This window comes from Nelumbo lutea, chromosome 1 (genome assembly GCF_056320005.1).
Source record: "Nelumbo lutea isolate HS-2025 chromosome 1, American lotus-T2T, whole genome shotgun sequence".
NCBI lineage: Eukaryota > Viridiplantae > Streptophyta > Magnoliopsida > Proteales > Nelumbonaceae > Nelumbo > Nelumbo lutea.
Genome location: NC_142684.1, coordinates 178,600,802 through 178,612,079, shown reverse-complemented (window position 1 = coordinate 178,612,079; position 11,278 = coordinate 178,600,802). Strand labels below are relative to the sequence as shown.

The window sequence follows — 11,278 nt, the reverse complement described above, 5'->3', positions numbered from 1 at the left end:
AATTTGTTGTTTCCACCGTAAATGCAATACCTAATCCAATGACTATATTATTTAGTGGAAGTGGTTATATAATATAATGTGACAAGATAGTTTTTCAAAAATTTGTATTAACCCACACAAAATATTTGCAAAGTTGAAGTGGCAAAGATGCCAAACACATCCTAAATCTTTGATGTTAGGCTATACATTATATTAAAAAACATTTTACATGATTCTATACAATGTTCCGGCGACCTCATTCCATTTCATCATGGCCTTTTAAAAAAATTCCATTTTATCATCAGTCACATCGTCCAATAGCATTTTGTTCATCAAGCTTAGTTGGACTGCAATTTTCCATTCCTAGAGCATTGTTATCTATTATCTTTGAAGGAATTGAAAGGTTTGGACTGCTTTCAGACTCACTGATTGATGAAGACGTTTCAATATTTGTTTCTTCCAGACCTTGTTCGTGGGGTCCCATATCGATGTTATTTACAACTGGAGTATTGAAGCACTTCCTTTGAAGTACAGAGAATATAAAAGCACAAAGTCTGATGAATCCAGTGACAAGAAAGAGCACCCAGAAAACCTCAAGTGTGAGGGGGTTTGAAGAAGTAGTAGTTGTTGTATCTGTACAAGGGCTCCCAAGCCATGCCTTCTCGATTGCTGCCATTTTTTCTCCTTTCATGGATAGAATTTCCCTTGAAACATCAGCTACCAGAGGTGACCCTCTTGGGAATACCTGTATCATTCAAAAGCAATATATAAGAAGCAACTGCAAGTCTCCCACACAGTCATACTTACACAGACACATTCATGGTTGGACCCATGGGGGTGGAATCTTCTACACCCATGGTTTTAGCCTTGGGGGTAAAAACCGTAAAATCTTGCCTTTCGATGTACATACAATACTATATCATTCATGATTTTAGCCCAAGGCTAGGCCCATGGGTGTAGCATTTTTTTCTTTGTTGGTTGGATGGGTACACTTATTAGGATAGAAAAATTATGGAGAATTCTGAATTCCACTGCAACCCTAAAATATATATCATTCAAAAACAAGCACCCTCACCCTAAAATACCAAAAACCACTCGTGTATTGGCATTAATTCCGAGCTGACACCTACCCCAACTGTACCAAAAATTCTTAAGGTGTGCTGAACAGCTATTCTCCCTGGAAATTAAGAGTAGAAGAACATAAATTTTAGGGAAAGTTCTTAACAATTTCTACAAAAATCCTTAAGAAGTAAGAAATTCCCCTCAACTTTCTATTCTTCCCCAATTTTCTGTCAAACCAAACACAGCCTTAAGAATCTAATTATATATTATATATGGTGGCAAAGGTGGGATGCTTACATAAACAAATGAATCCATCCCGTATATTTCAGCGCCCATTCTGTACTTCCCACAATACTTGTTGAGGAAGAGCTTAATATAGGGAATTTGATCAAAGATGACAGCAACACCTCCATTCTTACTTCCTCTCATCAAGGCATCATTGTACTCCTCTGGAGAGTTGTAGACCTTAAGCTTAGCTTCCCCAAAGCCCAACTGCTTCAACAATCCTTCCACAGAGGAGCCATTTCGGTAACCCACAAAGTCCCCATTCGCTATGAGATCGTTTACACTAACACTTACTGGTTGATATTGTTGTTGTGCTGATAGCATTGATGATAAAGTTGATACGTATGTCTGGCTTATTAAACATAGCTCAAAAAACCATGCCAATAGAATGAGCATCGAAGATAACCTTAAATTCCCTTCTCCTGTAATCATCAAAGAAGACTTAATTTGGTTATTGATTAACTATTATCTACCAATTAATTAATGATGCTTCTTTCTCTCTCTCTCTCTGGCTTTCAATTCAAATTAGTTGAGCAAAGAACTAATTAAAGAGGATTTTAAATTTTGAATCTAAAAAACATAAAAGTCTCAATCTATTATAGGGTCATTTACTTAGACATCCATGCACTATAGTTTCACATATTTACTAAAACCTGTCCTATATTTTCCATATTATTAAAACACCCCATATTATTTGTTACATGTTTTACTTAATTGACCCTCTATTAGGAAGAACTGTTTGTATATATTTTGTTTGTGAGAATGGTCAGGTAAACTCTTAATATGAGTAAAAATACCCATAAGAGCTCTCATATGACGAACCTTAGAAACAAATTAAACCTGTGGACAAAATAAATAATTTTTTTTAATTTAATTTTCTGACATTAGGGCCAGAAACATCATTTTCTACTCTTATCTAATAAAATGAATGATAGGTAAAGTGGCTGCAAACTATGTATGAGGTGTCTATGTCAATGACCCTAGAGAAAGAAAATAAGAGAAATAGAGAATCTTAAAGAGAAAGTGCTTAAGCAATTTCACAAAATTTGTTAACAACTTTCATTTCCTCATCTTTTTATTTCTCTTATTAATTTTCTATCAGAGTCAACACGGCCTAAATTATATTAATAGTAGTTTAATACTAATATTGTAGACTGTCTCATATGAAAATTAGGAAGTAGAGAAATCACCTTCTTGGAAGAGAAGCCAGGACAAAGTAGCAACAATATTTTGTTGAGCGAAGTTCCCACTAAAATGTTGGTCCCCTCCTCCACCCAAAGCAAAAATTAAAAGTCCAGTGAAGACGAATGAAGTAGACCATGTGAACCAGAGACCCCACGTCATAGGCTTGAAAAGGGTCAGTATATTATTCTTCTCGTATACGATTGGAACTATGGTAGAAACACCTCCATTAGTAAAAGGTTGAGAAAAGTCAACATTTGATGACCAATTTGCTGTAGCAGGTATGTCCCCCAAAGCCGCGTCATACTTCTATTTTCTCAATGTCATGAAAGAAAACACTAATAAGGTTTATGTAGAAAACCTAGCTATGTGCAAATACATGTATATAGAGACTGCATTTGATTTTCTGAGATGTTTTCTTTCAATCATAATATAATTATAAATCATTTTTCGTAAGGGTCTGTTTGGTTTATAATCGGAGCCGGAATCGAAGTCCTCTGAAATTGTCCATTCCAATAGTCTATTTGGTTCAAACAGGAATGAGAATGGAAATTGAAATCAGAAGAAATGAGATTTTATTCCCAAGGGAAGGGTAAGGAATGACCATTCTCTCAAATGGGAGAATGCCATTCCAGCAGGAATGGGAATGAAATTCCGATTCCATCCAACCAAACAGTTGGAATCGAAATAACCCATTCCAACTCTGATTCCAAACCCCTATTCCCACAAACCAAATGGGGCCTAAGTTAATTTTATTTGACATCAAAATACAGAAACATGTTATTGGTTGTGTATATATAAGATACCACAAGATTTTGGAAAATGTTTGGCCTTCATGTCCATTTTGCATGCAAGCAAACACTACTAAATAAATAAATAGCATTTTGCATGGAAACCATTATTGCTTTTCTCCTTTTTGCTTTTACGTGTAACCAAAAATAGCTAGAAATGAAAAAAAAAAGGTAGTCATCAGATATATAATAGAAAGAAAGATTGAAAAAGAAAAGTAAATTATATATGGGTATTGACTGTGTATAACCTGATCAGAGACTTGGTTTACTAGGTCATCGTAACTTCCAGCACTCTCACCATTTTCATTCTCAAATGGAACAAACTCGTAAGGAACATTGTAAGGTAATGCCTCCATTACTGAATTGAACACCTCAATGCAATACCCAGAGACCTTTGTCTCCTTGGTCTTAGGGTCCCTCTCCACCTTCACAAATTCATTAAAACCAACCTTCACCGGAACTCCAATCCTCAACTTACCTCCCCTCTTTGGCACCACCCAACCCTTAGGAATCGTCCTAGAATCGCCAGGCCAAATGACTGTACCAAGATCATCCTTAGACGTAGAGTAGTCCTTCTTATTCCCTTCTCTGCTGCTGCTGTTCAGCTCCCTTGAAATGCCATACATCGGTATCCAAAACCCAATATCTCTCTCCCCTTTACCAATCACATTTAGTATTTGGAAGACAAACTGCTGTGGTTGTCCATGCAGAAGACGTATGTCTCCACTGAGACCCTTAAAACTGGTCCCCAAGATTGCTTTGCGAACTCTTGAGCCAAATTTGGAGGCTCTGTTGAAATGATCTGAGAAACAAGAGCTGTTTCTTCTCAAATCCGTGGCTTTGTTCATGCGATGATGCATTGAACCAACACTTTCTACTGCGGTTGCTAGCATCCAGACGGCATCATAGGCTAACAGCCCATACACGCTTAGCTCGACGTCCTCAGTACTAGGATTATCTCGGCGGAATTTCCTTCTCCATTGAGCTCTCAGGTTGTCAAGCTCCTCTGATGGTGGGACGTAGAGCTTTATCCCCAAGACTCCTTGCATTGAGTCGATCACGGATTGGTTCAATGAATCCAGCAGATTTGACAGCCCATCTGTAATAATCCAGACATAACCTTCACTCATCATTCCTGCATCTTTCACCAGTTGAAAGAAATGGGGACCGAGCGAAATTGACATATGGACTACAAAGACGCTTTTCTGCATCTCCATCAGTTTATAGAGTTCTGTGTTGATTTCGTCCTTGGTGGCCGAAACAGGAATACTGCTTCTGTGGGTGATCTGAGCGTCGATGTCCAGGAAGGAATCAATGAGATAGGGAAGGATCCCATTCCCATAGTCTGTGTCTTCATGGATGGTAACAACTTCATTCCATCCAAAAGCTTGAACGATGGCAGCAATTGCTTTTACCTGGTAAGAGTCATTTGGAATCATTCCAATGAAGTAGGGGCTGCGGGAGTAGAGGGAAGGATTCGTTGCAGAGAAAGAAATAATGGGCACATGAGCTTTTGCTCCGAGATCTGCAATAAACTCCGCCTGAATTGACTCTTGGGGTCCAAGGATTGCTTGCACTTGAGCATCTTTCATCAAATTCAATGCTACACCCAAAGAAAACAAAATTAGTTAATTATATATACATCCGTTCCAAATCATCTTCATATAGCTTGTATATATAGTCCTCTATTTTTTTATTTTTATAATTATTTTACCAAGCATTATTAATTAATGCAGTTTATTTCAATTATTTCCCTTTTTGTTTTTCCTTTTTTTTGGGTCCTTCTAAATGCATAAACTTCAAGAATACGGAGTCATAAGAAGTTTTCATCACACACACACACACAAAAAAGTCACAAGAAGAAGAAGAATATCAAGCTTCAAAATATATATATATATATATATATATATATATATATATATATATATATTATTTTTCTCTTATTAGATGCTAGAAATAATAGAAATTACTATGAATATGGCTGTTTTCATCCATCCTGCTGAAGTAAGGTGTGCCCAAAACCTCACTCTTAAAAAAGTCTATTCCAACCTCTTCTTCTTCTTCTTCTTAAAAAAAAATCTAACCTATATATAGTTTAATGCTTTAATGTCTTGAATATCAAGGAATCTTTGAAAGATATGGGGCTTAAGTCTTGCTTGCCTTTATTTTTAATTTGAATACTCATAGTATTGCATCCCATATTAATTTACGAGGAAAAAAAAAGGGAAATCGAGGATGATGATGACGTGTATCAAATGGGATCATGGGTCCAAAAAGTCGTCTCTAATCTTTCTTTTATATATTATTAATGTTTTTTCCTTTTCATTATGTCAGCGCATCTGCCCCATTTGTTATATTATTGGGTGAGTCCTACTCACGAAGTCATTTAGATCGACTATATACATATATATATATATATATATATATATATATTAAGGAACCATTCAACTAAAAGATTAACTTACTAGGTGAGGTACCTGAAAAGATTTTTATTCTTTGACATACTCCCCTTCCTAGTTCCTATTCCACATATATATGTCATATCCCACCACTTTTGTTGAGCTTTTGCCAATATTCCATTCAAAATGTTCCAAAAAAAGGGCTTAGAATATTGAACACATTACAATTATTTTTTTCTAAAATTTTTCGGCCCTTAATAGATGATGATGATGATAATGATAATAACAACGACATAAAAACCAGACCCTAGATTGCTGAAAACAAAAGATCCCTAGGTCTTTTAAATTTAGGGGCCCTTTGAAAACAGTTAATGTGGCTGAATTGAAAAGTTTATTTTGAGACCTTAGTGGTAGAAGCTGAAATTGGGTTGATCACCGGACTAGCGTACCTGTTCCCATGTCTCGAAAAAATTATGAAAAACGGAAAGGGGGAAAGCAAAAGATAAGATGCTGATCATAAGTTAAATTGAACTTACAGTGTTTATTATGATTATCGGTTGGCCTAAATCGATCTACAGGCTTCAAGCCCAGCTCGTTGGCATGTCTAATCGACTTACAGTCTTATATTTCTTAGTCTTGAAAGAAATTTGAAAGATGACGCATCTTGGGTCATCAAATTCTCTCTGTTCCAAAAAAAAAAAAAAGAAGAGCAAATAAGAAAAAAAAAATTGATTCAATATACCTTCAAAGGCAGCGGTTACAACATCCTTCTTCGAATCTTTTGGGTGGAGAACCAGCCTCGTTCTATAGTGACTGTGAACTGTATAAAAGTCTGAAATCGCCATTGAGATGCAGTTGTAAGCCATCTTTCCCATGGGCGTTTCTAAATCGAGAATGACACCAACAGGAAACAAAATTGTAGTACTGTTAACATTGCTTCTTTGAGAGCTAGCGACCACCATGAATTGGGAGCTCAGAAAGCAAGGGGATAACACGAAAAGAAAAAGGGGTAACTGGTTTCCCATATTTTAGAACAAAAAAGGAATGATACCTGAAGGAGAAGGGAAAAAGAAGAAATACATGAGTGGATCTTATATAGAACTAGAAGATGGTGAAGAATATCAGTGCAACAAATAAGGTTACATGGTATCTTCCATTAAATTCAGAAGAAAAAGAGCTAGCGTAAAGCATTTGGCTTCTCTTACTATTATTATTATTTTTTTTTAGATTAATTTTTTTTCCTCTGTTGATTTGTAAACATTAGCATTTGGCTTCTGGCTTCTATCGATCTTTGGATCTGTAAGCATTAACATCATCAAACAAATCCCCCCTTTTTAGCGTTTTCAATACTTTAATTTGAATAGTCGATGTAAGGGTTTGATATTCCAAGTCTAGCATTCATACTTTAGTTGCAGATCAAACACGCAGAATCTTCACTCTAGTTGAGGATAAAATTTCTTGCAATTAGCTGATAGTTCATCATGGTCCAATTAAACGGTTCAACCGTTTTGTATTTCACTTAAAAACCAAAACGGTGAAATCGCTTGTCTCCCTTGGGGTTGTGGGTCTATAAAAACTAGAAAACATTTTTCCCCGGATGAAATTAATTATTCTAGAAATGAGTTGTTGAGAAACAGAATACTTGTAGATGCTTTAGTCTGTATTCAAATTAAAAAAAAAAAAAAAAAAACGTTTTAGAGATAAGAGAAAATTTTGTGATAGGGTGTTCTACACAAGAAATCGTCACAACAGCAAAACCGCAAAATCAGGTTGGTTTTTTTAAAGATGTTTTTGGAACCTTAAAAATAATGGTTTTTGAAACAAAAAACGCATTTTATAGTGTAAAAACTATATGATTATGGAGCATGATATTATTACTTTTCACCTATAATATAATTTTAAAAATTATGTATTTAGTCCATCTATAATATAAGGGTTGAAAATGTAAATTCAATTATTACTTTCCACCTCATTCAATACCCTCTCATTTAGTCTTATACTTAAGATATTAAATCTCATTTTCTCTTATTAAATCCTATATTTAAGTTATTTTCATTAATAAATTCTATTAATTAGATCTATATCAATATTTTTAATAATATAAACCCATATGTTTTAAAATTGACTCAAAAACAAAACCATTTTTATCCAAGTGGTGGTTAAGCAATTGAACGATGTGAATCAAATTTATCAACCTATGAAGTCATAGTTAGGTAATAAAATTATTAAAATAAAAATAAATATAAAAAAATACAAAAAAAATTGAAAACATTAGACACATTTATGATATTTTTATTAATCAAATTAAAAAAATAATTATAATAAACTAATTATTTTTATTGATAATTAAAATAAAATACATAATTTAGAATTGACCAAAAATGAAATATAAAAATTAATAATAAATAGTTCACATGTGCTAACATTTAATGCCATAAATAAATAGTAAAAATTAATAAAATATAAAATACAAAAATAAAAGGATACACAATTTTACTTATCATGTTAAACAAAAGGTAAATGTCATATATCAGAAGTATTTTTACACAAATAATACAAAAATATATAGAAAAAATTGAACACATCTATAATTCTATATTTACACTACTATTAAAAATATGAATAAGATTATAAAGTTTTCTTTTGACTAAAATATTTATTTTTTAAATTTAATCCCTATTTAATTGTATGGCTTATATTATAAATTGAATTACTAGTTTTCACCTCATTCAATTTCCTCTATTTAAATCTTACATTTTTTTTTATAAATGAATAAAATAAAAAAAAAACACTAGAAATATAAAATACTAGAAAAAGAAGAGTCTAGCCAAGTAGATAGGCCTGTCAATGTCAATGATAATTAAAATTTCACAACTCAATCTAATCATCACATATATGTATGTGGTGTTTAAGTAATCAGATTTGAATTTTGCAATCTGCATCCAATTAATAATAAAAAACAAAAAATAAAAAATATATAAAGTATATAGAAAATTTTGAATATATTATTACTACCATTATCATTATCTAATATTACCATACATGCACACTTACCATTAAATATAAAAGATCTAGAACAATGGGCTACGTCTGGTTTGATAGAAAATAAGAGAGACTGAAAATTCAGATAAATTTCTTAACAAAATTTGGCTGCAACTTCTTAAGATGGACGAAACTTAGCTCTCAAAGTAACTTCATTGGAACTCCCTGTGAAGTGAGTTATGAATCAGAGAGCAATAAAGAATGAAGAAGATTTGTATCCTTAAGTAGTCATCATCACCAAATATTTTCGAGGAAACGAGCTTAAAGAATTCCATATATAATCCAACAAACCAAGATATGTAACACTTCCTTGCAACTTATGTAACGTAGCTTGAATAATCTAATACGACACATTCCTTGACCTTCGTGAAGTATTCTTAGCATTTTCTAGGTAAGGTGGTCAGCAATAATTGGTTTTAATGGAGGCCAATCTGCTTTTTCAGAGAGAAGAGTCAAATGATCGATCCCTGTAGATATATATTGTAGGCTATTATCATCATCAGGTAAGTTACAAGGTAATGGTGTTTGATAAGGAGATAAGGAAAGGCAGTAGATCTTTGTTTTTTTTTAATTTATAGATCTCTTGGAGCTCAGATCTCCTACCCACGGGACAGTACAGCTATACAATAGGAACATCTTTCATATTTACATATTATCATTAATGGGGAGATGTTCCCAATGTACAGCCCTAGTGTGAGATCTGGATTCTCTTAATTGTGAGACTAGCTAATGCTGAACACTCATATTGTGCAAGGAAAGAATGACCGGATTTGGGGGTATGTAATGTTATAAAAACCGATTTGGAATCACAATCTTTTTTGCCACCAATTTCTTTGTCAGTGCTCAATCTCCGGTTCGAATGGACGGCTTATTTCAATTTAAAAAATTTAAAAACAGCCAAAACTGTTGTCTAGGTCAAAAGGGCCAATGGTTCAAACGCCCAAGCCAGTATACTACTGAAAAAGTCAATAGTTTTTCACCAAGAGTCGGGTTAAGGGTGAAACGAAACTGGTCACTTGAACAGTTTCTGGGCCAAACAGTTCGACCATTCCGATCATCAATGGCAATTTGAAAACACCAGGGGTATGTGATGACACTTATACGCCTCAAGTTTCACTTGTAACCAAGGTTTTTAAAACCGACTCAGAGAACGGACCGATCAGGGGTCCAGTTCCTGGGTTGGCCCATTCTAACAAAAATTAAAAAATTAAAAATAAATAAAAAATGGTCAAAACCGTTCGAATGGTTTGGACGATTAACCGCCCGAGTCAACCGTTTGCTAACCAAAATCAACGATTTTGGGGGAAAAATGGCTGACCAATTCCCGATTTTTCTCGTCCAATTTCCGGTCCGGTCTGGTTTTAAAAACCATACTTGTAACAATGAGGTACCTTATAATTTCAAAAATCACTACCCAAGTCAAACTCCATTAACCATAAATTTATCAGTTTGAGTAGCTGAGAGAAAAAAATTGTAAAGTAATAGAAATGGTCATGATTAATGTGAAGATCGTCGTGTTGCTTTAACACTATTTGTGATTTTGTTCAACTATGAGGAAGAAAATGAAAAAGAAAGGGTTAAGAAATAAGGCTGTGTTTGGTTTGAAGGAAAAGGTGGGAAAACTCTCTGTTTGTGTAGGTTTCTCTACCTTTTTCCTTCAGACCAAACACCTTAAGGTTTTAGAGATTCAATAAGAGAAAGGGCAAAACAGTCTCATAAAATATGTAAAAGGTAGTTTTGAAATTTTTGAAATGCCAATGGCTAGACTTGGGTGCTGGATTTTTTAAAGTAGAGGGTGACTCATTGGACTCTGGATCTCCTGCCCACAAGAGCTCTATATAGTATAAAATAATTTATAATATATAATATATTAAGAAAAATTAATTAAGTAGAATCTAGGAGGAAGGAGCCCTATGGCCAATGACATTCCTAATTGGTTAATTTGAAAGTTTGGGGCATTTGGTTAGAGGTTCAAGTTGAATCCAAGCAATACTTTTATGTGAGTTGCTTGTTTATGAAATTTAAATTTTTATTGGCATAGTTATTATTAAATTTAAATGGATTTTAAATTAATATAATTAAGATGTAAGATTGCAAAATACAAATGGTATCTATTTGTATGAATTCAAATTAAGAATCAATTGATTTTTGCAAGTTTAAGTCTAATCCAAACAACATTTCTAGATGAAATATTTGTCTATGAAATTTAAATTTTGTCAATTAACTTTAAAAATTTATTGATGTAATTATTTTTAAATTCAAACGGACTTTAAAATAATTTTATTAGTATTCGGGATTGCAAATGCTGTCTATTTGTCTGAATTTAGATTGAGAACCAACTGGTTTCAATAAATTCAAGTCTAAGCCAAGCATTATTTTTGGGTGGCATACTCATACTTGTTAATGATTCTTGAATATTTATAGCCAGCCATTTTTTAAATTTTATTTCTGTAATTAAGATTGCAAATGGTATCTTTTTGTCAAAATTCAAATTCAAACTCCATTTGATATAACAATTCTCTTCAATTGAGGATGATG

At 33.5% G+C, this 11,278-nt stretch overlaps 1 protein-coding gene across 2 annotated transcripts; it reads right to left on the bottom strand.

Moving 5' to 3' along the window:
* Positions 1 to 212: 212 nt before the first annotated feature.
* Positions 213 to 4,901, bottom strand: LOC148879497 (glutamate receptor 2.2-like). 2 transcript variants are annotated; one of them, XM_088966584.1, is made up of 4 exons: positions 3,548 to 4,901; positions 2,517 to 2,817; positions 1,339 to 1,748; positions 213 to 724 (listed from the first exon to the last, which is right to left on the bottom strand). In XM_088966584.1, the coding sequence occupies exons 1-4, from the start codon at positions 4,889 to 4,891 to the stop codon at positions 281 to 283; spliced, it is 2,499 nt and encodes an 832-aa protein (XP_088822710.1). In that variant the 5' UTR covers positions 4,892 to 4,901; the 3' UTR covers positions 213 to 280. The 2 variants fall into 2 exon arrangements, with proteins under 2 accessions (XP_088822710.1, XP_088822711.1); XM_088966585.1 differs by having other exon boundaries at positions 599 to 1,156.
* Between the last annotated feature and the right edge of the window lie 6,377 nt (positions 4,902 to 11,278).

Excerpts from the sequence above, each read along its gene's own strand:
- LOC148879497 (XM_088966584.1), bottom strand. The coding sequence starts at position 4,891 with ATGAAAGATGCTCAAGTGCAAGCAATCCTTGGACCCCAAGAGTCAATT. Across the intron at positions 2,818-3,547 it reads TAAACCAAGTCTCTGATCAG|AAGTATGACGCGGCTTTGGG; the intron begins GTTATACACAGT and ends TTGAGAAAATAG. Across the intron at positions 1,749-2,516 it reads CTGGCTTCTCTTCCAAGAAG|GAGAAGGGAATTTAAGGTTA; the intron begins GTGATTTCTCTA and ends TGATGATTACAG.